The sequence below is a fragment of the Podarcis cretensis genome (assembly GCF_951804945.1).
Source record: "Podarcis cretensis genome assembly, chromosome: 15".
Lineage (NCBI taxonomy): Eukaryota > Metazoa > Chordata > Lepidosauria > Squamata > Lacertidae > Podarcis > Podarcis cretensis.
This window is the reverse complement of record NC_137185.1, coordinates 19822639-19847579: the sequence shown is the minus strand read 5'-3', so window position 1 is coordinate 19847579 and position 24941 is coordinate 19822639. Positions and strand designations below refer to the sequence as shown.

Below are 24941 nucleotides of genomic sequence, written 5' to 3'. Positions count from 1 at the left end.
TCTGGTGAAATGATACATATTTATACAGCTGGGGTGAGGGAAGTGGGATAATAACCCACTTGGTGCATGAAACACTGTCTCAGCAAAAGGAAGGATTTGTTGTTATAAACAAAGCAAAGAGACTTTTTCTATTGCTGATTCTGTAATGCTAACTTTATTAAGGTGTGACCTTTGCCTTCTAAGGGAGATGATAAACCTCTTAGACCCTGGATTCCATTCTTAAAAATAAATCCTAGGGCCACAACTTTTATAACAAGTGCAATCATGAGGATCACAAGTCCCACACAAACTGGTACATGTCAGCCTTTGTGACTTAGAGATCTAGCTTGTACTCAAAGGGAAGGATTTTATCAGGGTTCTCCAGTCACAAGGCACTTCCAGATTGTTGCTACTTTCAGGTGGGATTCAAAGTTATATTATCAAATCCAAGTTGCACAATTAATTTTTGTTTGGTGCTCTTACACAACAAACTTAACCTGAAAATTCACAGTAAAATGTGATAACTTTTTTAAAAAAACCCTTTTATTGATTTAATGAAAAACAAGGTGATAAGAGAACATCAAGAAACAAACCAACCCAAATCAAACCCAACCTTCCATTAGTCATTGTACACCAATACATTTTAGAAATAGTAACAAGTGGTTAGGATAGCAAAATATGAAAAAGAGTGTTTCCCCTGACCCAAGTTGAGTACTTAAGTATGATAAAAAGGTTAAAACAGGGATCACACTGTAGCAAACACATCAGATTTGGCTTGACCTTTAGCCTTTCCATAAAAGCTAAGTGCACAACACACCTATACCAAGTTATTTCATTTCATAAAAAATATATACTGCTTTATTGTGAAAAAACCTCAAAATCAGGTTTTGTAAGCAAGAAATCAGACAATTTCTGCTCTAGTTGTCTGAGTTGCCACTAAGAGGAAAATAATGTCCTTATAGAGCAATTTAAAGGTAAAGGTAAAGGGACCCCTGACCATTAGGTCCAGTCGTGGCCGACTCTGGGGTTGCGGCTCTCATCTCGCTTTATTGGCTGAGGGAGCCGGCGTACAGCTTCCGGGTCATGTGACTAGCATGACTAAGCCACTTCTGGCAAACCAGAGCAGCGCACAGAAATGCCATTTACCTTTCCCGCTGGAGTGGTACCTATTTATCTACTTGCACTTTGACGTGCTTTCGAACTGCTAGGTTGGCAGGAGCAGGGACCGAGCAACAGGAGCTGTAAAAAGAGAGATTAGACTTAGAAGAGCACTGTTTGATTCGTTATTTTAGAAATACAATCATACCTGCATATATGGTGGCTCTGCCCATAGGTTGTAATATTTTGGGATAACATTTGTATGATGCCATGTCATATAATGTCCCTACAAACAAATCAGAATCAATGCTTTTAAAAAAATAGCTGGCAGCATCTAACCTCCCCACAAATTTGTGCACAGATGTTGCAATGAATGCTTAATATACTGGTCATCTGGATGCAACCACAGTGCTTTGCGGGGAGGGATATTAATAAAATAAATAGCTTGGCTCTCCAGTCCTTCTTGCTGTTTTGCAAGTTCAGTCTCTTAAGCTTTCTGGTGAAGTAATTATTCTGCCCTGATTTTCAGTCTATACATCCAGTCACCTTTTAGACCTGTCCAGGGATGCTTGCATTTTTATGAAAAAAACAATACCTAATTGCCACTTTGCAAAGCAACATGCCTACCAAAACACACTCAGCCTTCGAGTTCAGTGTGACGTGTGTGTGTACTGGACATGTCTAAAATGGCCACTGCTTGTATTTGTAAAGCTGACTTGATAATCAACATGTCATCTTTAATTACACCCAGGAAATACACTCCTTATGCTAACAGTTTTATAAATGTGTTTTGAAAAAAAGAAAAACGCTCTGAAAATTACAAAATGGTTTTGGTTAAGAGTAAAATGTATTGATTAAAAATGCTCTTGAATTTTCAGTCAGTCATATCTTTTTCTCCACAATTGTGAGTTCTGATGATTGTGGGAAGGGTGGGGGACAGCCAGAAAGGCAGTACTTAAATTTATTAATTCGTGTAAAGTGCTTTTTATATCCTCGGACAGAAGTGCCAAGTGATATTACGACATTACCGTAGCTAAGTTGACTTCTCTTTCTTTCTCAAATTCCTTTTACCTGTGGAAATAGCTATCTGGCCATATTTTATCATGTGAATATTTCAATTCAATTAGATTTTTTTTTTAAAAAATAAAATAAAAAGCATACAGTGAGGTTCAAAATGATCACTATATCACTCCAACTTTCTTCCATTCCCAGAAGGTTAATTGAAAGGCGGCCATCTTAGTGACGTTTAGACAAATGAGGATAATTATGTGTTCTCTGGCTCTTTGAGAGGTTAATTGCTTAGATGTACGAAGTCTTGAAGAACAAAGAAAGAATAAATCAGAAGCAGGACTATGATCTGATAATGTAATTTGGTATATTCATGTACAACTCAAACAAATAAACCCCCTAATTAGATGAACTTGTTCATTTATGTGGACACACATCCAGATTGCCCATTGCTAGATACCCAGAAAATTCACAGATTTGGTTTTACAAATTGAATGAATAATTCTTCCAGTATATCCTGGAATGATAAGGCACTAAATTCAGTAGAATGGGAGAAATATAGTTGTTTTCAGAAGAGAATGGGAAAGCATAAAAGCTACCTCACAAAGACTTTCCCCTTTGCCTTAACTGTGCTTCTTAAAAGTGTTGCATAGACATCACTAAAGAGGCATAGAAGATTATAGAAAGACCCTTTCGGACCACAGTCCTGGATCTGCATTTTGGTTCAGAGTTTCCTAAACTGATATTTCAAGATGATTTGGGAGGTTGCACTGGGAGATTTTTGAGGGAACCATTCTTCCCCACCCTCACCCCGGTAAGAGGAGCAAGTGATCATGTACTGTACATTTGTGTGGTGAACGCCTCAGCCAGAGACCCAGCAAAAACTTTAATGCTTCACAGAACTGCATTGCCTGGGTTTTCCTCCCACCCACAGTGAGTGCCCTGTTTGATATCTAGGGCTGGCAATGAAACTCCCTCACAGTGGGCAAAACTAAGACTTTGGTCTAGCAGTACCACCAGATTTTTGCCTGAAGTGAAGATAATGGGGTGAATTTGGAGGTCCCTCATTCATAGAAATTCTACCTGAAGAATTTCAGGAGAAATAAAAGAATATCAAATAAAGCTGGTAAAAAAAATCCCAAAACAGACCAGGGTTTTTCTAATATCTAGGAAGATTCTATGTGGCACCATTCACATCTCACTTTGTTCCATTTCCCTAACTGCTAACTTCCACATTATATTTGAGCTTTCACATGGTGTAAAAGCCACTTTTGGAAGCAAAGTGGAATTTAGTGCAATTTTAGTACTCATTTCTATATTATTTGCAAACAGATTGTTTCTAGAAGCAAATAACACGGAAATGAGCACTATACTTGCACTATATTCCTTTATAGTTCTAGAAGTGGCTTTTGGTTGTGTGAAAGCTCAAATACAATGTGGAACTCAACATGTGTCATGAAAATGGAACATACTGCCAGGCACTGTGTCCATGCACCTTTTTATTGTCTGTTCGATGCATTTGAAGCCATCCTCTTTCAACAAATCTTCTAAGTTGAGAACTTTATCCCACCTGCTATCTTTAATTTGGGTTTGAATTTATTTTATGTATATTCTGATGTTGCTTTAAATTGTTTCTTTGAAAATGATAATAATAGTTAATTGTTTTTTGAATTGTTTTTAAATATGCAAAGGTTTTAACTGTTTTTATATATAAAAGGTAAAGGACCCCTGACAGTTAAGTCCAGTCATTAACGACTCTGGGGTTGTGGCGCTCATCTCGCTTTATTGGCTGAGGGAGCCTGCGTTTGTCCACAGACAGTCCATCTGGGTCAAGTGGCCAGCATGACTATGCCGCTTCTGGCGAAACCAGAGCAGCACACGGAAACGCCGTTTACCTTCCCCCGGAGTGGTACCTATTTATCTACTTGCAGTTTGATGTGCTTTTGAACTGCTAGGTTGGCAGGAGCTGGGACCGAGCAACGGGAGCTCACCCCATTATGGGGATTCGAACCGCCGACCTTCTGATCAGCACGCCCAAGAGGCTCAGTGGTTTAGACCACAGTGCCACCTGCATCCCTAGGGTTTTTATATACATATGATATTGTAAATTGCTTTGTGGCATCTTATGGAAAGTGATTCATCACAGAAATATATATAAATGAATTGTATCCAGTACTAGATGTACACTGTACTCTTGGTAGATCTGTTGACATTAATAGACACTGCTAACTTAGGTCCATTGATTTCAATAGGCTACTTCGTTTAGAAGTTAGCTGGAGGTGACATCATCATCATTTAACTGGGCTATGTGTTCTTGTTGTTTTCTGCTTCTTCCTATAGTTCTTTGCTGTGGGTGAGGGTCAATGGGAGTCTAGGATTGCCTAGCCAGTGGAAGAGGATTCAGCCAATGGATCTCCTAACACACCCATCAATTTATGAGCTGCTTCACTCACTCTCCTTCTCTTCCAGGTTTGGGATAAACAAGGAACCCCAAACACTTAAAGATTTGCTTACCATTTGCAAATGGTTGAGGTGGGTGACAAGTGAGTCAGTGAAGGAATGGGACAGTGGGCACAGTGGCTGTATCCTCTTCAACTCCCAGTGGTTTAATGTTTTAGGCATATACTCCAATTGGGATCTGCCAGGGTGATACTCGGTGGAGCCATCACCCACCCTCCCCCCCACTCCACCGCCGCCTTCAAACAGAAATCTGCTGAGGTGGCCACTACTTCTTTTACGGTCTTGTGAATGAAAAATTTGTCTTTAATTGCACCAGGAGAAATAAAATATGTGTGCTGAATCTAGGCGAGTTGGGGGAGGTGCCGAAATGTCAGGCATTAAATTTCCTCTGGTGGGTTATTTTATTTTGCTTAATTGTTGGTGAAATTTTTGCAAATTGGCAATTATAATCTTGGGCTGATTGCTTACCCAGGTAATTTACAGATTTCTCATTTGGCAGGGATGCTTCATAACACTTCCCATAAAATATGGCTTCATCATCCTGCGACAGAGTTCCCTTCTTCTTTATAGGTTATTGCTTCTGCCTGCGGGAAGCTTGGATAGTAATTCCATTGCTCTGCCTTCTTAAGAAAATTGAATCAAGTGCCTTTCCTCTTCCCTGTGTATTGGAATGACGTGTTTACCCCCGTTTTCAATAAACATAGGGACTTTCTTTGATTTTCTCTTGCATAACCAAAATAGGAAGTGCTAAGAACAAATCTTCCATCCCCCTTGAGCCCTCTTCAGGAGAACTACTCACATGTTCGATCAACACAAGAGTGGGGTGCAGCAGCCATTCTCACTAGCCCTGCCATTGGTGTCATGCAATCAAACTAGGGCAGTGCAACTGATTTGTCAAAATCCCAAAGTGAATTAGGCAGATTTGTACCAAATTTGGATCAGGCAGCTACCAATTACTACAGAATGGGTCTGGTGGACTCGAATTGAATTCTGTCAATTTGTGCCAATCTGGAACTAGAAAAGAAAAAAAAAAATCTGTTTAGCCAGAGAGGATGTCTACAAAGTGTTGCAATGATTAATTACAGCACCATGGAAGGAGAGCACAAGAATGGGGAAGGGGGAAGGGCTCTGTATTTTACTCATTGAGAGCATCCAATCAAGGGCTAGAATCCAGCCATCTTCAACCAGAGTGCCTGGGAGGCAGGGATGGATAATCTTCAACTGCTACAAGTTTACACTGCCTTCACTCTTTTGTAAGTTCTGGCTTTTATAAAGGGCCACATTAATATCACTCTGCAGTCAGTTAACCCCTCCTACCCTCCTTCCTCCCTCCCTTCCTTTCTTTCTTAAAACCTATGGGGCTGGCACTGCCTGTCAGCTTCCTTAGTGTTGCCCTTGTAAAGCTCAGCAGGGAGGGAGATGGTGCTCTGGCACCACCTACTATGAATCTCCCTGTCTTCTGCCCTGTGACTCCCAATGGTGGATCTACTCTACATTAATAGGGAGAAGATGTGTGCAGGCACAATGTTTTATATGTTGGTGAAAACTCTTATTTCCAGAGAGCATTTTATTTATTTATAAACTGAACTTTCATAGAAATACAGCAAGGTGTAGTACATCGTACAAAATTACAATAAGAACATTTTTATATAAAAAATAATAATCTGTAAAAACAGTGATAAATATTGCTTGTTAAAAAGAAATTCACACTGCACTAACTGCATCTTCCACACCAGATACAAGAGTAGCCCCACGCAGAACATGTTATAGTAATCAAGTATATTTCTCTGAATCCAACCTGGTTTAATTTTGGGCTTACCTGTTCTTATCTTGGTCCTTTGGCATTCGCTTACTAGAGAAGCTAGACTGGCTCCCTTCTTCTTCACCTTTGGGCTAGCAGGTGAAGACTTTTGGGAACAGGCTTTTGGGAACTGGCTGCTTTTAATGTAAGCGCTGGGGCTGTGTTGTTTTTATTGTAATTGTTGGTATGGTTTTAACAGATATATGAGAGAGAGAAAGAGAGAGAGAGAGAGATTTGATTCTATCCATGTTTAATTGTCCGTCCGTCCTCCCAATGTTTTAAGTGGTCCTTTTTATCTGTAAGCCACTTAAAATCCCATCAGGGGAAAAGATGGGATATACTGTAAACATATTATGACAACAACAACAACAGCTGTCAGGGATGGAGCAATGGCCAGCTGCTAGGAGGCACCTGAACTCCAACAGGACCCAACACTGATGCTTACTCAAAGGCCCAGATTTCATGGTTCTTCAGTCAGCAATATGGTGGTTGGGGTCTGCCTTTTTAGTTTCCCACAATGCCCTGGAGTGATGCTACATCTGGGGAAGTGATAAAATAGTAACTCCCAGGTTCCTGTATTGCTCATCAAAGAATGAAATAACACAACACAACATCCTTGCTAAAGCTACAGGCTCTAGGATGTGCCTGAGTAGGAGACTGCCTGGGAACCCCAAGTGCACTGAGAGCCAGTGTAGTGTAGTGGTTAGAGAGTTGGGCTAGGACATGAGAGACCAGGGTTCAAATCCCCCTCTCAGTCATGAAGCTCTGAGTGAGCTTGAGCCAATCACCACCTCTCATCCTAAGCTACCTCATAAGGTGGTTGTGGAGATTTAATGAGGAAGGGAAAAGGTAGGCTATAAATGCAATAAATAAAAATAAAATAAATGGGAACATATGTAGGAAGCTGCTTTGTGCAGAGTCAAAACACTGGTCCATCTAGTCCACTGTTGTCTAGTCTGACTAATAGTAGCTCTCCAGGGTTCAGACTGGAAGGAGCCTTTCCTAGATGTGTCTAGAGATACAGGGCTGGAACTTCTGTCCTTTGGCATGCAATGCATGAGGTATAAAACTGGACTACAACCGCTCTCTGTCCTGACTCCCATCATGGAAGGAAGGCAAGATGTAAATGCAATTAATAATGTGAATCGGAATACCCTTTATCCTGGCTTCTCTTGGCCACCAACAACCATATGCCTCATGGCAAACAGCTCTAAAAATGCTTCCGTTTATCTGGCTTTAATTAAAAACTCAAACTTTGTGTTATGCAAACCTGCAAATCTTACAGATGAGCCAGGCGGAGGCGGGAAAACCAAGTAAACATTTGCCTTCTGCTGTTTTGTCATCATGCTGGCATCACACTGCACATCTCTGAACACAAATTGTAGGAACGCTGGGCTTGGTGAAGTAATAGTAGTAGGAAATGCCAATGCTCAGACTTTGAATTCATGAGTCCAGTTTAGACATGCTTTGGAAATGTAGTTCTTTAGCTCTCTTCTGCTCAGCCATTGACCCTTTCTCTTTGGATTATAGAGCTTTGTAGCTCACAAAGAAAAATAAATAAATAGCTACTAGGATTACAGGTGGGGAGAGAACAGTTGTGCTTGGGTCCTTCTGGTGGGCATCCTATGGGCATCTTTGACATCTGATAACTACGGTATGTCTTTAGGGCTTACCCTATTCCTGTCACTGTAATTTATTTTAAGCATTTGAAATACTGGATTTCAGATTGCTATAACCTGCCCTGGGACCTGATGGTATAGTGCTGGGAGGTAATAAATTGAATTGATCATCACTATCATGTTGGCCACTGTGAGAACATGCTGCTTGTCTCAATGGGCCTTTGTCATGATAGAGCAGGCTCGTCTTGTGATTCAGACCACGAAAAGACAGAAACAAAGATATGCACATGTTTGAATGGTGAAGGTCTTCATTTGTGGCAGGAAATAAACATATGGAACAATAAAGGGAGAAGCAGAAAGTGCAGGGGGGGGTACAGCATGGAGTTTCAGGGTGTTTTCAATGGATCTAGAAGCAGGATGCTTCCAGCTACTCATAAGTTTGAAGCTTAGGGAAACTTCTATCTACGCTTCTACTTCTGCCTATCTGCCCAGACAATCTACAATTGCAGTTTAATTCTCCATGGCTGTTCTTGCATCATGTATTAAGATACAGAGAGTTTATCCAACTAGTCCAGCTGTTTGGGAGATAATTACTACAGAACCCAACCTGCTGTATAATAATCCTTCTGGGCATGCTGCCAAGACCCTGAGACTCATTCCCCCGATGGCTGAAGCTTCTCCATTTCATTTAAGAGTTGCAGAGATTGGAACTTGGGATCCTTGTATGAAATACATCTTTGGCAATAATTGGAGATGGGTAGGAAGGGGAAGTATGAGCTGAACCCTATTAAGAACCAAACTGTGTGGTACATATAAATGTGATGTGAAGCCACATCTTGTAGGGAAAGCAGCTTCGAGGAGGGGAATTTGCAGGAGAGAAGCAGTAGAGAAGAAGGTGTTGAACCCTTTCCCCACACATTGTTTTTCCACATCCATTCACCCAACCAAGTCACTTTCCCTAATCCATTGACACACATACAGAGTTCCATGTTGGTGTTTGCATACTAAAACAAATTTCCACATTGTTCAATACAAATGAGAATATGATGCTTTTGCAACAATTGGGCACTGTCTGACCAAAGCTGAACATTATTAAGTGCTAGTTATTTCAGTGAGAGAAAAAACAATTAACTAGATGAAATCAGTGGTGAGTGCTTAACTGTGGCAGGATCAAGCTGTTCAACTGCAGAGGAATTCTCTTCCAGTGGTGTATGGGGGGGAAAGTATAGGGAAGAGTAAACATTTGGAACTTCTACCTACGATCAAAAATATTTCGGCCCTCTCTTCTACTCAAGTCGAGTTCAGCTCTTGAAGGCAATCACAGGTGTTTGTGTATACATCAAGCTTCAAACATTGATCAAAGGAACACAGTTGACTAGGAATGGTAGCAAAGGGATCAGAATAGTTTGAAGTGGCCCTAACAGTGCAATCTTATACACAATTATTTGAAAGTACATTCTACTCTGTTCAGTGGAGCCTACTCACTTGTTGTCCTGGCCCCTGCTGCCACTGAGGGATGGGGGATAAATTCAGTGAGGTTCAGCTTTTAATGCATGCCTGCATAATTTGCACTTTACACTGAAAGTCAAGTAAGAATCTGTATGCCAGGGGTGGGCTGAGGACTGTGTTCCCTTGGTGTAAGTGCTCAGGGGCTATGGGTGACTCTAAAGCAAAAAGTGGGTAGGACACCCCTTTCTCTTTCTCTTATTATTCACACACATACATTCACAGACACATGTGCAAATATGCATGCACAAGCACCAACTCTCCAACCCCTTCATTCATCCACCATCCATTCTCCTCCATTCATTCTTCCTCCTTTGGCCACATTGAAGTGGGCAGTTTCACATAGCCCGTTAGGCCACAGATTCTCTACCTGTGCTGTGTGTGGAATGTGGGCATGTTGCAGTGACCCGTGTTTCCTAGGACATTTTGAACTGGAAAATAACTTGCAGCAATTTCCTGAACAAATTAGTGTATTTTGTGACCTCAGTTTGCATTGGAAACTTCTCTGATGCCCTAGAGTGTGATCTAAATTACTGTGTTTATTCTACTTGCAGTTAGCAAAGAAAGCTAAAAACTTTAAAACTCCCAAGCTTGCCTGATACTTTATTTGTAATGGCTATCCATTCATTGTGACTAATGAACTGATGAAATGGAAGATTTTCTGTGGAAATATAAAGGCGCTGGTAAAATGTTGTTCATCTCCAGCACCCATGTGCCATGGGCTGTGCTCGCTTTGGTGAGTTTGAGCCAGCATTTCTGTCTAACAGGGGAAGGAAAAACACATTTTGTGGTGAGATGCCTGATTCATTGTGGCCATAGCCTACTATTAACACATGTTAATTACTGGCACTTAATTACAGAGCGAGTTGCAACAGCACTGAATCTTCTCTCTCCATCTTCTTATTTCTTTCTTCCCACTCCCTCCCCGCTTCAAAGACTGAAGACAATTTATATATATAAAAAAACAACACAAAGACTAGAGGGCTCTAGGTTCTTGAATTTCAGGTCTGCTAACACTTCTGGCAATAAACTCTTTACTTGCCTCCCCCCTCCCCTCCTTTTGATTGAAGAACACTAGAAATCAGCTGGGGAGCAGGTGGTGCATTGTGTTAGATTAGCACTGATTGAATTCTTACATAGGCAGCTGATTGAGGCTGCTGTTCAGCAAGCACATGACTCTACAAACAGTGGGCTGCAATGAAGAGGGCATTTTGCTGGATCATGTCCCTTAATCAGCCTCCTTGATTCTGTCGATACTGTCTGTGGGTGTCGTTCACTTGCTTCCTCCCCGGCTCCTTTCCCTGGGCCACAGAATAGAAATTCAGACCATGCTAGAACTGGTCAGCTACTTTTTGGCCAGTTCAAAGGAGGAAGCCAAATTCCCAAGCAAAGAAATTCTAGGTGCACCCTCATTCACCAATAGTTACTAAAAAAAAAAAAAAAAAAAAAAAAAAAATCAGACTAGAGTCTGCAGACACTTTGTCATGTGTTCACAGTAGTGGCTGGAGCCTGTTGGGACTGGAAGAGTGGAAGAAAGTTGGGGAAGCCAGCAGTAGATGGCGCCAGAACCTTTGATAGGTGGAGCCAACTCATTCTAATTGTCTCCCCATCCTCTTCTTTCTTGCTGGGGTCTACAAGGGCCACCCTGAGGTTGAGGAAGAAGAAGGTGGCATGCAGTACCACCCACCCCCTGGCCTGGCTGTAGGTAAAAAAGCAGGCAGGTAGAGGCTGGATTAGGGTGGACAGAGGTGGATAGGGTACACTTTAAGGAGCCAGCCTTCACTGTTTCTTCATTATTATATTAAGTCAAGCACAACATGCCCAGGTTAACTGTTTTGGCTGGTGCATAAGTTGTAAAATTCAAGGTGCAAGGGCCCAGCCCTGCCTTGGAAATCTTAAGCTGTGCTTGTTAATGGCCCTCTTTGGCAGGGCTCAACCCACAGTCCTGCAGCAGGGCTTGTTTTAGGGTAAAGGGAGAGAGAGAGAGATGGATATGGATGGGTGATGTGGAAACTGGGTTGCACTTAAGAGAATGTTGCACAGTTAGTTAACTGTCCCTAAACACAACATGCAGATTGCTTGGACAATCCCATCCCTTGACAGTAGAAGCATGTGATGGTTGATGGCGTGGTTAATTGGTGATGAAGAAAAGGCATTCTGTACGTGCTCAAAATGACTTTCATTTTTAAAATTTAAACCCATGTATTCTGAGATTGTGTCCTGGCACCGAAAAGAGGTTCAGTAGGTTCAGTTGTGTTCTCTGTTCTGTACAGCAGGAAATGGGTACCATTAGTGAGAAGCAGGCATTACCCAGAGCACCTTGCGCACAGCAATTGTGCCCAGTGAATGCTTCCTTTTTGCTCAACTGCCAAGGGCTAGGAGATTGAGCAGCATGCTGGGTAGGCTTGCTTATTATCCCTTTGGCATCAGGAGATGAACAACACAATCTTCTTTGTGTCGACTCCGAAATAAGTCCCACTATGTTTAACAGGGCTTACCCCCAAGGAAGTGTGTTCCTAAGCAAAATCCTGCGCAAGTCAAGATCTTCATTGCACAGACTGTAAGTCATGGTAAATACTTGACAGTATATGTGTGGACATAAAACGTCCATTCCATTTATTAACATTAAAACAAAAAATACATGCTCTGGGCTGAATTTATGAGACGTCACTTTTGCTTTTGCAGAAGCAAAATCAGCTATATAATTAGTAATATTTTAATCTTTTCCCTGAAAACGAATTACAGTTTTTTCCATGGAGAAGACCTCTCCTGAACCTCAGAGGCAGGTGGAATGACCTTTAGGGCCTCCCCTCTTGATCCTAATACCCGACAAAGTCTGTAGGGAAGGAACAGAGGGATCTTTTAGATATCTGGAGCCTACGTTCCTTAGGGATTGAACACTAGAGTGAGCATCTTAACTCAGGCCCATAAATGAACTGGCAGCTTGTCCTTCTTGTAAGGCTTCCCATACAGGCATCCGGTTGGCCACTATGAGAACAGATTGCTGGATTATATGGGTCTTTGGCCTGATCCACCCAGGAAGCTACCCAGAAGAGCCTGACCCACCTCCAGCAATTCCCATGGTTTGAATAAATGTCTTTCTTACTCTCTGAAAACTCTGAGCCTTCACATGGCTGATAAGAAAAGTGCCAAGAAACTTGGAGAAGGAACTTGAATGGAAGTTTTCCAATAAATGGAAGGATAAACCTGTGGCTGCATTAGCAGCAACTGTGCCAACAGAAGGGATTGGGAGTTAAGGCTAAGAGCCTTCTGTCCTCATTACCATGAATAAATATCACTGGTGACAAAGTGGAAGCTGGATAGGCCCCATCCTTCCCTCTAGGACCTATTGTATTAAACCTGGCACTACATGCCACAAATGTCATTGTACTGGAGGCTAATTTGACGATTTGTGTTGTTGAGCAAGGATTAGCGCAACCTCATGTTTTGATGGCCTGTTTCTAATTTGCATCTTTAACGAGTTGGGAACCCAGCCAGGTCCTATTCTTTTGTGTTTACTTCTGAGGAACTGTGTTTATTTCTGATGATGGCAAATAAATCTTCCCTTTCTCCCTCTGCCCCCCACTCCAAGAACGGAATGCCATTGGGTCTCATCCACTCTGTGACCAGAGGGGCTGCAAGATGGAAAGAAACAATCCATCAGTTATGAACCCTTTGCATGGAGGGGGGGTCATTAAAATCTTCTTCCCCCCAAAAAAACCCCAAATCACTCCCGTAGTGATTTGTCCTAAGATTCCCGGAAATCTTGACAGCAAAATATGGAGGGCTGGTCATTTATTTATATAAGAAACGTGCTGTGGAAGTGGACAATTTCAGAACCAACTCTGCAAAGAACTGGGTTAGCTGTTCTGTTTAATTGTAAATAAACAAATAACATTACGGCAATATCTTTAATAAGTAATCTAAAATGCCACAGAATTTTGTGCAAGCTTTTGATCTCATCAGGCTAGAATGCGGGGGCCACATTCCCTTCCAGGCAACGTTCTGGGGGCTACATGCCAGTGGTAAGCAGAGCCAGAGGCAAAGGGGTCAGAGCAAAACATGCCAATTTCACCTTTTGGTGGAGTAGGCTGGTTTCTACATGCACGCCACACAGGGGTTATCAGAATTTGTGGACACATTCCAACCCATTGTTACTCCAACTCTGGCTGCTGAAGGAAATGCACCTTCCGAGAATAAAGTCCCATCTTCAGGTAGTAAACATTCCTCTTCCTTCACTTTAGGATCTCACAGCTGAATGTCTAAGTTTTGTCTTCAAGTTACACAAAAAAACAAAGGTGGTTGTGTTGGCCATTAAGGGAAGAAATCCAAAGTCCACATTAGGACAAGACCTTTATTTAGTCCAGCAATGTGCCAACTACAGAGTGCAAGTTTCTGAGTTCCCTAGAGTTCTTTATCAGGCTATGTCGCTCCTCATCCCTGCCAAACTAGGTGATCTATACTGATCTGGTTGCTCAATGGTACGAGTTACTGAGATCATATTTCACCAACCATGTGGACATTTCAAGGTCTTGTGGGTGTCAAGAGTTCCAGTAGTGCATTGCAAAACAACCCACTGCAGCAGAACTCTCCCTCCCCCCCCCCGGTGAATTGTTTAAAGCAGTGAAGAGGTTTTATAAAGCAGAAGCAGCTGGTGAGTTGGTTGCACCACTGTTGACCCGGCCTTCTGGCAACACAGCTGATACCACTTACTAGAACATATGGAGGAGAACGGCCAAGGAGATCAGTGCTGTGCAGGCACACCAATGGAGCCAACTCAGTGCTCCTGCCAATGCTCCCCACAGCACTGACCTCCCTGACACATTGCTTCCCCTTCACTCCCAAAAGCCAGGTGTGCTAACCTCTCCTCCTCACTGACTACTCCTGCAGTCAAGGAAGTTAATTCAGTCTCCGCACAGAATGAATGACTTAGACCCCAACAACCTTATTCACTTTGGCCTGAAATAGATGGGAAACTGCCTCCTTCCGCCCAGACCCTGTTAAGTGCTAAGTTCCTCAGAGGACACCTTCTTGCCATTTCCTACACTGTCAGAGGCTCAAGTGCATGTGGGGCCCAGGACAGGGCCTTCTCTGTGGTAGCCCTTAAGTCGTGGAACTCCCCACAGGGAATGTCTGGCACCTTCATCATACAGCTTCCAGAGAATGCTGAAGACATGTCTCTTTACCCTAGCTTTTGCATACCCCCCAACATTTCTCCAGTGAAAATAGGGACGCCCTGAGGAAAAGCAAGACATTCCAGGATCAAATCAGTAACTGGGACGGCTTCTGTAAATCTGGGACTGTCCCTGGAAAATAGGGACACTAGTAGGACCTGCTTTCGACCCTTGCAATGTATATTTTAAAATGATGTTTGTGATTTTAAGATGCTTCAAACAGTTTATAAACTTGTATTTTAACATTGTTACCCACCCTGGGACCTTAGGGTGAAGGCCGTGTAAACAACAATAACAAAACCTAGCAGCACCGGGGCAATTTCCATTCCCTTGGGAACTCTGGAGTTTGATTTCTCTTCTCTTTTTGTGTATTTTACAGTAGCATGATTATTTTGGAGATGGACTGGAAACCTCCAAGAGAACGTTAATGTGAGGTTTGCATTTGCTTTAATTGGATCCTTTCTAGGGGAAACCTCCTGACTTGATTCAGTGTCGAGCTTTGTTGGAGCTTGTCTGTTGAATCTAAAGACTTTGAAGGTATCTCTTTAGGCCCTCATTGAGTGGGGGCTTTGTCATAATCCTGGTCAATTGGGGAAAGGTTAGAAAGAGGGATGAAGAGGAAACACCATAGGCTTAAGCAAGCTAAGTGGCAGTAGTTTCTGAGCAAGAATTATAGTGGCACTTGGTAGAGTTATTCAACACCTGCTTTTTATTTTTATACCTCCACTTTGGACAGAAAAACTTGTTTAAGAGGAGGAATGCATTTGAATGCAAATAAACTAAGCTTGCTATCCGCCCACCTGCACTTCGTGAAAAAACACACAAAACTGTGGTTCAAATACAAAATAATGACATTTGGTTCCCTGCTTGGGATTGGTGAACATCTCAATATCAGTTTCTCTTGCTTTCTCACCCCCCCCCCAAAAAGTATTAAGTTTATTTCTCTGTATTTCCACATCAGTTTGTGATTTCCTTTCTTCATTTTAAAGTCCTCAGCAATCACTTTTCTCCCCCATCTTTACAAAAAGTATAGGCAATGTGTGCTGAAATCTAAAAAAAGCCAGAGAAATTACTGAATAAGATTTTCAGTGGTAGAAGGTGAGGCTTGGCTATGGTGTCTTTGCTGCTCTTATGACTATCATAACCTCCATAGTGTCTGCAGAATGGAGTCAGTGTGGCATAGTGGTTAGAGTGTCAGACCAAGACTTGGGAAACCAGGGTTCAAATTCCTACTCGGCCATGAAACTCACTGGGTGACTCAAGGCCTGTCACTGCCTCTCAGCCCTACCTACCTCACAGGGTTGTTGTGGGGATCTGTTTGGAGGGGGGTGGAAGGTTGGATGCAAATGCAATAAATAAGTAAAAGCCCTGTTCTTTGCCCAGTAAGCATGGGACACCTTTGCCCAGTGGCACTGTGGCACATGGATTACAGCAAAATACTGGGCAAGGTTTTGCTCAGTATCTTCTCTGTGTGATGGGTTCATGGGAAAAATCTGTCCCATGACCACTTGCTGAAGAGGAGAGGGAAAAGCCTATACAGTGGTACCTCCGTTTACGAACTTAATTCATTCTGGAGGTTCGTTCTTAACCCAAAACCGTTCTTAACCTGAGGCACACTTTCACTAATGGGGCTTCCCGCCGCTGCCATGAAACTTCCGCTCACATCCCAGGGCAAAGTTTGCTACCCGTAACACCTACTTCCAGGTTAGTGGAGCTCATTACCCGAATCGTTTGTAAGAAGGACGGCACGTAACCCGAAGTTCCACTGTATAAGGCTGATTCCCCTGACATTCTCAACAATTTGGCTTTGAGAGCTTCACGGCCACTCACTTTCCTAAAGCCTTCACTGAGCAATTTTGGGTCGCTGGTTGACAGGGCCGGAAATGAATTTTTTTTCCTCTTTCAATCTGATTGGCACATGGTTGGGTTTTTTTCTGCCTTTCTCTCAGTAAAATTATGACTTTCTGTTGTTAGGCAGAAGAGCATTGTTTGTATGAGGGCAGAAATGGCATTGGGCAGGGTCAACATATTATGGCGGGGGCATAAGGGGCCTGAGCGGAGGATTGACCACAGCAAACCCAAGCGTGGGTTCAGTATAGGTCTGGTTGGAATCTGCACCCTGCTCCCTCAGGGAGACCTTGCTTGTTCGGCTTACACCATGGCAAGGTTCAACACTGGTAGACTCCCGTCATACAGGTTTGGAGCAATCCAAACCCAGCAGATCCATTCCATCAACATGGTGCTTGTGGAACGATGAACTGATCCTGGGATCCAATGCCATGCCAACCTTTGCCCTGCCTTCTGCTGTCAATAAAGATTTGTCCTAATTTTATTCCATCACAGTTGTACACTCTGGTTAATTTGCTGCTCTCACGGGTCACATTATTTGTCTGCCTGGGCAAACAAAATAAGTCACAAACTGAGAAACACCCTAAGCTGCTTCTAGGAAGACGGAATCTTCATATAACTTTGAAGCATAAAAAGAGTGGGATATAAATGCAGTCAATAAATAAAGAATAACCACTGTGGAATAAATTATGCCGGGGGGGGGGGGGCATGACACAAATGTCCTCTGTGCAGAAAAGTCACATAATCTGACTCTTTTATTATTATTCCCTCCCTGGCCGCAGGGAGGGCAGCAGATTTTGGATTGGATTTTTTTTTTTTCCCTTCTGTGAGAAAGGGCACACAGCCCTGTTTGTAGCAGTTGAATCTATACATAAATACCAAATAAATAAATAAGTAAAGGCTCAGAATGAGGGGAGAAAGGAAGAAAGAGAAAACCATTTGGCCTTGCACAAAGTCAGAATTTACACATCAGAGTTTCCTTTTTTTCCTCCTTTCCACCCACTGCACAAAGACAGCATGAAGGCATCCTGATTGTCTCTTCAAACCGTGATCCTTGTACTTCATCTTTAATGAGGAGACCGCCGAGTTCCTTGAAGGGCTTTATGCTAGATATTTATATGAACACAGACATGCAAGTTGTCTGTTTTACATATTACTGCCCTGATTTTTTCCAGTCCATGCAATGAATAATTTACCAAAAACGTGTGTAAGTATCTCTTTATTATTCATTATAATGAACTGAGACAGGAGTAATAGTCCACTAGACTGCAATCCCCTTAGGGCCCAACTTAACTAGGCTGCGCTTAGCTCTCCCACAGTTAATTTGAATAAAGGGAGGGCTCCAGCGTCAGAACAGCAGGGCTGCTGCAGTCGCAAGTCACGATGAAGATGGATAGGAAGTGGGCTGCCGGAGAGTGGAACGAGCAGTACCGAAAACTCTGCACGGTGGAACAGAGGAAGAAATTGCCAAGTGGAAAGTGAGCTGGGCCTACAATGGGGAGAGGGAAGCAATGATGGACTGTCCTGTTTCCTGTGCAGGGAGTTGCTGTGGGGTTTAGCCAGGGCCGGCTCAAGGCATTTTGCTGCTTGAGGGACAATATGGTGCCCTTCCCCAAGCCAACTGGACTGCTAGTTGAATCTTACTGCTATACTGATGAAAGAATAGTGTCTGCCACTGCACTTGAGGGCAGCAGGCTAGTGTAGTGGGTACAGGGCACCCACAGCTCTGACCACTTCCTGCACCTTGGCATCTGCCGCCTGAGGCAGATGCTTGTCTCATTGTAGGGACAGGCCTGAGTTTAGCTAGCTCTGTCACTCATAACTTCTTAGACCTCTAAGAAGCTGGTGAGCCGCTTGCGGCCACAGGAATGGTGATGCCGGCCCATAGAGGAACTGAGCACACCTGTCAACTGAACCACTTACTTATTACAGATGTATATACCCAGTAGATTGCTGTGGTCTTCAGCAGAGTTTGCTGTGTGAATGCCAAAGATCTCAGGAACCCAACCTGAAGGAATTCAGAACAGGGCTTTTAGTGTAGCTGCTCCTGTCCTGTGGAATAGCTAGCAGCCCTGCAGAGATACAACAGGCACCCACAATCTGTACTTTCTGGAAACAATTCTAGATGTTTTTGTTCTGACAGGCTTTCCCAGGTGGATAAATGGGTCTTTACCTCAGGAGTCCACTTGTTAGGTTTTTAGTCTTGTTTTAATTGTGTTTTCTGCTTTTGTGCTTTTAAATATCTTACATGTGAATTGCCTTGAGGTTTAGAAGGCAATTCACAAATTAATGATAATAAATTGATGATGATGATACAGGAAAGGGTTGATTAGTTGCTGTGGTATGACATCATAGCTAGCAAAAGATTGAGTCAGTTGCAAGCCATTACTCTGTTTTGGACTTGCTTATACGAAGGATGGTAGCAACCTATTCACTGTGTCTGGAACTGTTTGTGAGGTTGCCTTGAAAGAAGTTTTCTTTTGGTGTGTGCGTGCAAAATGTTTAAGTTGAATGTGCAGCTGAGACTGAAATATAACTGTCTATTAAAACAACACCAACACAGTTTTAGCCAAGATATCTGCTTTTACGTGTAGGATATTTATTCCACTGCTATATAATACTATGTATATATTTATATTTCCTTCACACCACTACACCACTTACCCATCTCAATGTGCTCTTTATCTGATGTTGTGTTGTACAGCCATGGAAATGCCACAACTCATTGAGGGTGCTTCTCTATACTACTCTGTCTAGGCCACCCTCCCTATCTTCCTCATTTGACTTTCCTTAGCTGGAATGCGTTCTTCAGCTGTGATTATGTCTCTAGCTTTCCTGAATGGAGCGGGGGCAGATGTGGGTTTACAGAAACCTCTGACTTTTGCAAGGCTGGAATATAGCCTATTGTGTAAAGGCCACATCCGTCTTGTGCAGGCATAGGCAAAATTGTCCCTCCAGATGTTTTGGAACTACAATTCCCATCATCCCTGACCACTGGTCCTGTTAGCTAGGGATGATGGGGGTTGTAGTCCCAAAACATCTGGAGGGCCGAATTAGCCTGTGCTTTGGAACCACCCACAGTTCAGAAAGTTGACAATGAAGGTCTTTGGCCCTTAGGCTTAAAATTGTTTCCTATTACTGCTGTAGTGTTACATCATATCCAGCACCGGATCGAGCCCATCAGAAGCTGTTGCTTGAAGTTTTTCAGTTAACAGAAGAATGACTAATAAAAAGATTTGTCTCTGTAACTGTTTACAGAGTTGTCCAGAAGAAAGTGGAGGGGTTTTTTTTTGGGGGGGCAGTAGTGGGGCAAAAGAAGTGCATCATTGAATACATCCATGAATAACTGGGCCTGGAAGCCATAAGGCTATATCCAGAGCACTCATTCTGTTAGTGCAAGTATTTTTTGTTTGTGGCACAAACTCCCCCCGCTCTCACCCTCCTATGCACGCCTCACACCCTCTCCAAATCTGTACTGGGGGGTTGTGGGAACCCCACAACAGACTTGGAGGATGCTGCAGAGTTCCATTGCACTATCATAAATCCTTGGGCCAATGAAGTGAGTTACCTGGCACTATATTGGGAACTACCCATAGCTTGGGGGGGGGTTGGGTTATGATGCAGTATTGGCACATTGGGATGTACACTTTTATGTGCAGGAAAATTATACCATTGCAATATAATATTGCAATAGTGTATATTATTTTACATCTTCTCCACACCGCTTCTCTATCTCAGCATAGCTTTGTAGTGGAGGCTGCACTGCACACAACCCTTGGCAGATGCTAGCAGGCCACTGAAGTGCCTTTTATTCTACCTAATGGACAGGGAATTTGCTGTGGCTGTTGCTGTCATTCTTTTTCTGTGGGTGCTGCTGCCAAGCTTACGGGTAAATAAACCCGGCATTTCTATCAAATGGAATTAAAGCGGTATGTGTGCTTGAGGAACATTCTAAATCCTCACCCTCTCCTTTCCTTTCTTGTCTTTTTCTCCCTCCCCCCTCCTTTTTTGGCTTTGTTCTTTGCCAAGTGTAACTAACCACTCTGAAAATGTACTTCTTAAAGCTCTGCAATATTAAGTGGTGGGGGAGCAGCAAAGTGGAGAGCATGACGGCAATGAATAGTCAAAATGGTCCTCTATGGTTGTCCAAAGTCTTTTGTGGAGCAGCGAACACCTGCTCTCCCGTACTTCTTCTTCCCTGCATGGATTCAGACAGTGGCTAGCCATGCGGTCTCCAATTACAAGGAGGTGACTTTGATCACATAGTAATGTTATTGTCTGTAGCCCCTTAACCGTGTTTAAACCACCGTTTCTCCTTGGCGGAAGTAATCCTGGGCTTAGAGTGTGAGTGAATGGTGGTTACAATGGATGACCAAGAAGCTACATGAAGGGCTGCACAATATGCAGCTGATAATACCTGATTAATGGTCAGACACATCCACCTTCTGTCTAGCCATTGCTGTTATGAAAGCCTGGGAGTGTGTTTTTACTGGTGCTGCTGCATGGTTTGGTGGTGCAATACTTTGACACAGCGGCTTGGTTCAAGTGTTCACTCCCTCCCATGATTAGAATCACATGAGGTGGAGAATGGCAGACATGCTCATTGACCTGCCCCTCTTCTGTATTTTCCATCACTCAGCTCCACCACACTCTACACATTTGGAACATAAGGGATCAGATAATGACCCCATTTAGTTTGCCACCCTGTTCTCACAGTGGCTGGCCATATGCCTGTGCAAAGCCTGTAAGCTGGACGTGAGCAAAACAGCGCTCTGCCCACCTTTGTTTCCCAGCAGATGATATTCAGAGGCATAAAGCCTCTGACAATTGAAGTGGCACATAGTCTGGGGTTGCCCTATGTCCGGGAAAACCCGGACATGCCCTCTTTTGGGGGGCCAACATGCCCATCTGGGTGAATTTTTACATTTTAAAGGAAATGTCCAGGTTTGGGGGTATCAGCTCAGGCTGCTTTGCATGCCGCAGCTGCTGCCAGCCCGAGCTGGGGAAAGAGGCATGTGGGCGCTGTGGGCGCCCTGCACACCCATGCCCTCTTTCCCTGACTCAGGCTGGCAGTGGCTCAGGATATCCTTTTTTTGCTCTTCAAAATATGGCAACCCTAACATAGCATTGTGGCTACTAGCGATCAATAGCCTTCTCCATGAATTTTCCCAGGCCTCTTTTAAAGCCAGCCAAGTTCATGGCCATCACTGCCTCCTATTGGAATGAGTTACATAGTTGAACTATATGCTGTGTGAAGAATTATTTTTATTTCTCTGTCCTGAATCTTCCAACACTCAACTTCATTGGTTGTCCACAAGTTCTAGTGTTGTGAGAGAGGGAGAAAAACTATTTTCTATCCACTTTCTCCATGCCATGTATAATTTCATATATATTGGATCAGTAACTTATATGGTGGACAGCCTGCTCCGCTAGCATAGACTTCCCATGCAACTTAGAACCTTAACATGATCTAGATTGTAAACTGTGCAGGAAAGGTAACCATTGGCTGCTGATTCATGAGAATAGTCCTGAGTGCATTTTCTCTTTCCATGGACCTTCCAGGTGGTTGGAACTCCATCCTCCTCCACCAGGCTCAGCTCATCCCTCTCCAGGTCAGACAAGGCTTGGGCATCACCTGATTGCTCAGGGCTTTGGAAAATGTGGGAGAAATTAATTCAGGTCCCATTTTAGCATGAAATCCACACTCCCAAAACAAATACACAAACTGAAAGCCTGATCTCCTTCAGCATTCACACTTCTCTGAATTTTGTGGTGCAGTTTTCCATGTATAGAATGTGAACAGAAATGTATATAATAGTAAAGAGTGCATGAAAAATGCATATATCTTTAAAGATAACAAAAATGCAAACTTGCATATACAAGGCAAACTTTCATTTTAAAATTGTATGTTAGGAGAAATATGCATGGAAGTGTATACAAATTTCATGCAAAGTTGCTTAGCAAAATCACAATTCTGCATAAATGGGGTGAACCAAACCTCAGACTGAAAAAAAATATATGAGAGAAATAGGAATGGACAGATCCACCCATCCCTACTCTCAGTGATGCTCTTAACTTGGTGATAGCAATGCCCTTCTCATTCCTTTTTCCTCTTCCTCCCTTTCCAGGTGTACCGTGGATGACAGGGTGACACGAGTAGCTTGGTTGAACCGCAGCACTATCCTTTATGCTGGAAATGATAAGTGGTCAATAGATGATCGGGTGGTTATCCTCACGAACACCAAAACCCAGTACAGTATCAAGATCCATAACGTGGACATATATGACGAAGGACCTTACACTTGCTCTGTACAAACAGACAATCATCCAAAGACATCACGAGTCCATCTTATTGTGCAAGGTAAGATTTGGCAAAGATGCCTAAGAAGAAAGACATTTTTATGTGGGCAGTTTCCTAGGCTTCAAATGGATGCTGATAATGCTTGGGGAGTTAGGAAACTCAGAGCTCGTTCTGATTGTCTTGTTGCTCAGTAGCTGAGGATCTCATCTTGTACTTTGTCATTTGGAAATGAGTGATATCTGCTGTCTTGGGGTGCATTGAGATGTGGGGAATATTGCATTAATTTTCCTCATCATAATGCTAGGGCCTTGTTTTCTGATGTTCCTTTCACACTGCAGTACCTGTTGTGCAACTGTAGGTTTTTGCACAATAACAAATGTCATTGGACAGTGTCTCTAGTTCCCCACCCTTTTTGCACACGTGTGCTTCTGTTCCCCAATGAAAATGACAGGAAAGAACTGTATGCTGGTATACCACCCCAAATATCATCACTTTACCTTCACGGTTTTCCAAACAATACAGAAATGAGTGTTAAACATGCATTATATTCCATTGCTTTTCCAGAAGGGGCTGTTGCATCATGTGAAAGCCCAAATATAATGTGAACAATATTTGTCAGGATTGGAATCAATTGCCATTTGAATTCAGCTTAGGTTAGATCTATTAATTTCCATGAATAAGAATTGAATTCCAGGAGTGAACAAAGGAGCCTGATAGCCATAGCTGATGTGGTGCGAACACCCCAGCAAGCATGTTGGATCAGCTCTATCTGTGCATTTACACCACATCCACATTGCCCCTGCCTTGCCCCTCTACCTCCTGGTAAGCAGCAGTGGTGCAACTAACCAGAGGTCAAGTGAGCAGCAGCCCCAACTCTCCAAACCTCCTACTACTGTTGAAGACTATTAGCATGTTCCTGTCTGTACAGTTTCATTGAAAGAACCCAGATGTGTCATTGGTGGCCCAGCTCTAAATATTTGCATTGGCTTGCCCAGTGGAGGCTGGTCCATGAGGGCAAACAGGGCACTGTCCCATCAACTTTGGTCTGGATTCTTCCAAGCTCACCTGCCTCTGCTTTCGTTACCTTAGTTTCAGGGGTGTCCCTGTAGAATTCAGCAGGGAGAAAGATAGGGATGGATGTAAAATGACTTCACTCTGCCATTGACTTCACTCTGCCTGTCATTGCCTCTGGTGCCACCTACTGTTGACCTCCCTGCCTTACACCTTAGCAGTCCCCATGGGCATCAGATGTCACTGGGCATGTCAATATACGAGTCACATTGCTGTATTCCAGAATAATATAATATTTTTTTTTTAAAAAAAAAAGTTGTAGCATAACAGTTGTGTGGGGGTGGGAGAAGAGGGAATATGCCAACACGTTTCTGAAACACAGATGAAGTCTACTGTGTGCTTTGGGTAGCACTAATATAATATTTTGTTCTTTTATTCTTGCTTGCCACTTTAGGCGAGTAATTGTGGGAAGCTGGGTAAAAATAAACATGTTATTGAAAAGGCGGAGGTCCTAGCCTCACTTGCCTTGGAATAGGCACTATTGAACTCAGTTGGGGCTTACTCCTGAGTAGACATGGTTAGGATTGCAAAGTAAGATTTTCTTGCTGCAGGAAGCACTCCAGCAACATAAGGAGATATGCTGTAGCACCCCCCACTTCTTTAATAACCCTTGAAATCTAAGGGACAATATCTCCAGTGGGAACTAAGAATATAGCTATGCTTGCATTTCACAAGCTGTCTTTTCTAGTGTCTGTCTATATTTTATTGTGTTGTGAATACAGAGACACCTTTTCTCCCTTTCTCCTGACTAAGATGTAGATAGATCCTTTAAAAAAAATAAAAATCTGCCAGGACACCTTTTCCTTCTTCCCTAGAGTCTTTTTCTGAGCCAGTACTGTGACAGGCAAACCTCAAGCACATGTGCTTAAGCAAATTAGTTTAAGATACATATTTCTCTCTCTCCTCCCCTCCCATCATACTGAAAACATCTCTTAAAATCATGTTGCAATGAGACTGTAGGGGTTAGCTGGTGCATATTTTGTAAATACTTTGGGTGCTGGAAATGTGTTTTTTTATAAAAAAAATAAAATAAAACAAAAACAGTCTTCCTTTCCTGCCTGGTATAAGAGCTCAAG

The 24941-nt window shown here is 42.9% G+C and overlaps 1 protein-coding gene across 4 annotated transcripts in view; it reads left to right on the top strand.

The window, feature by feature from the left end:
• LOC307203635 (opioid-binding protein/cell adhesion molecule homolog) overlaps positions 1–24941 on the top strand; it is a 763808-nt gene that overhangs the window by 579886 nt on the left and 158981 nt on the right. For all 4 annotated transcript variants that reach the window (XM_079954586.1, XM_079954584.1, XM_079954585.1 and 1 more), the window contains one exon: positions 22622–22854. In XM_079954586.1, coding sequence (XP_079810712.1) covers positions 22622–22854 — 233 coding nt within the window. The remainder of the gene's footprint in view (positions 1–22621; positions 22855–24941) is intronic.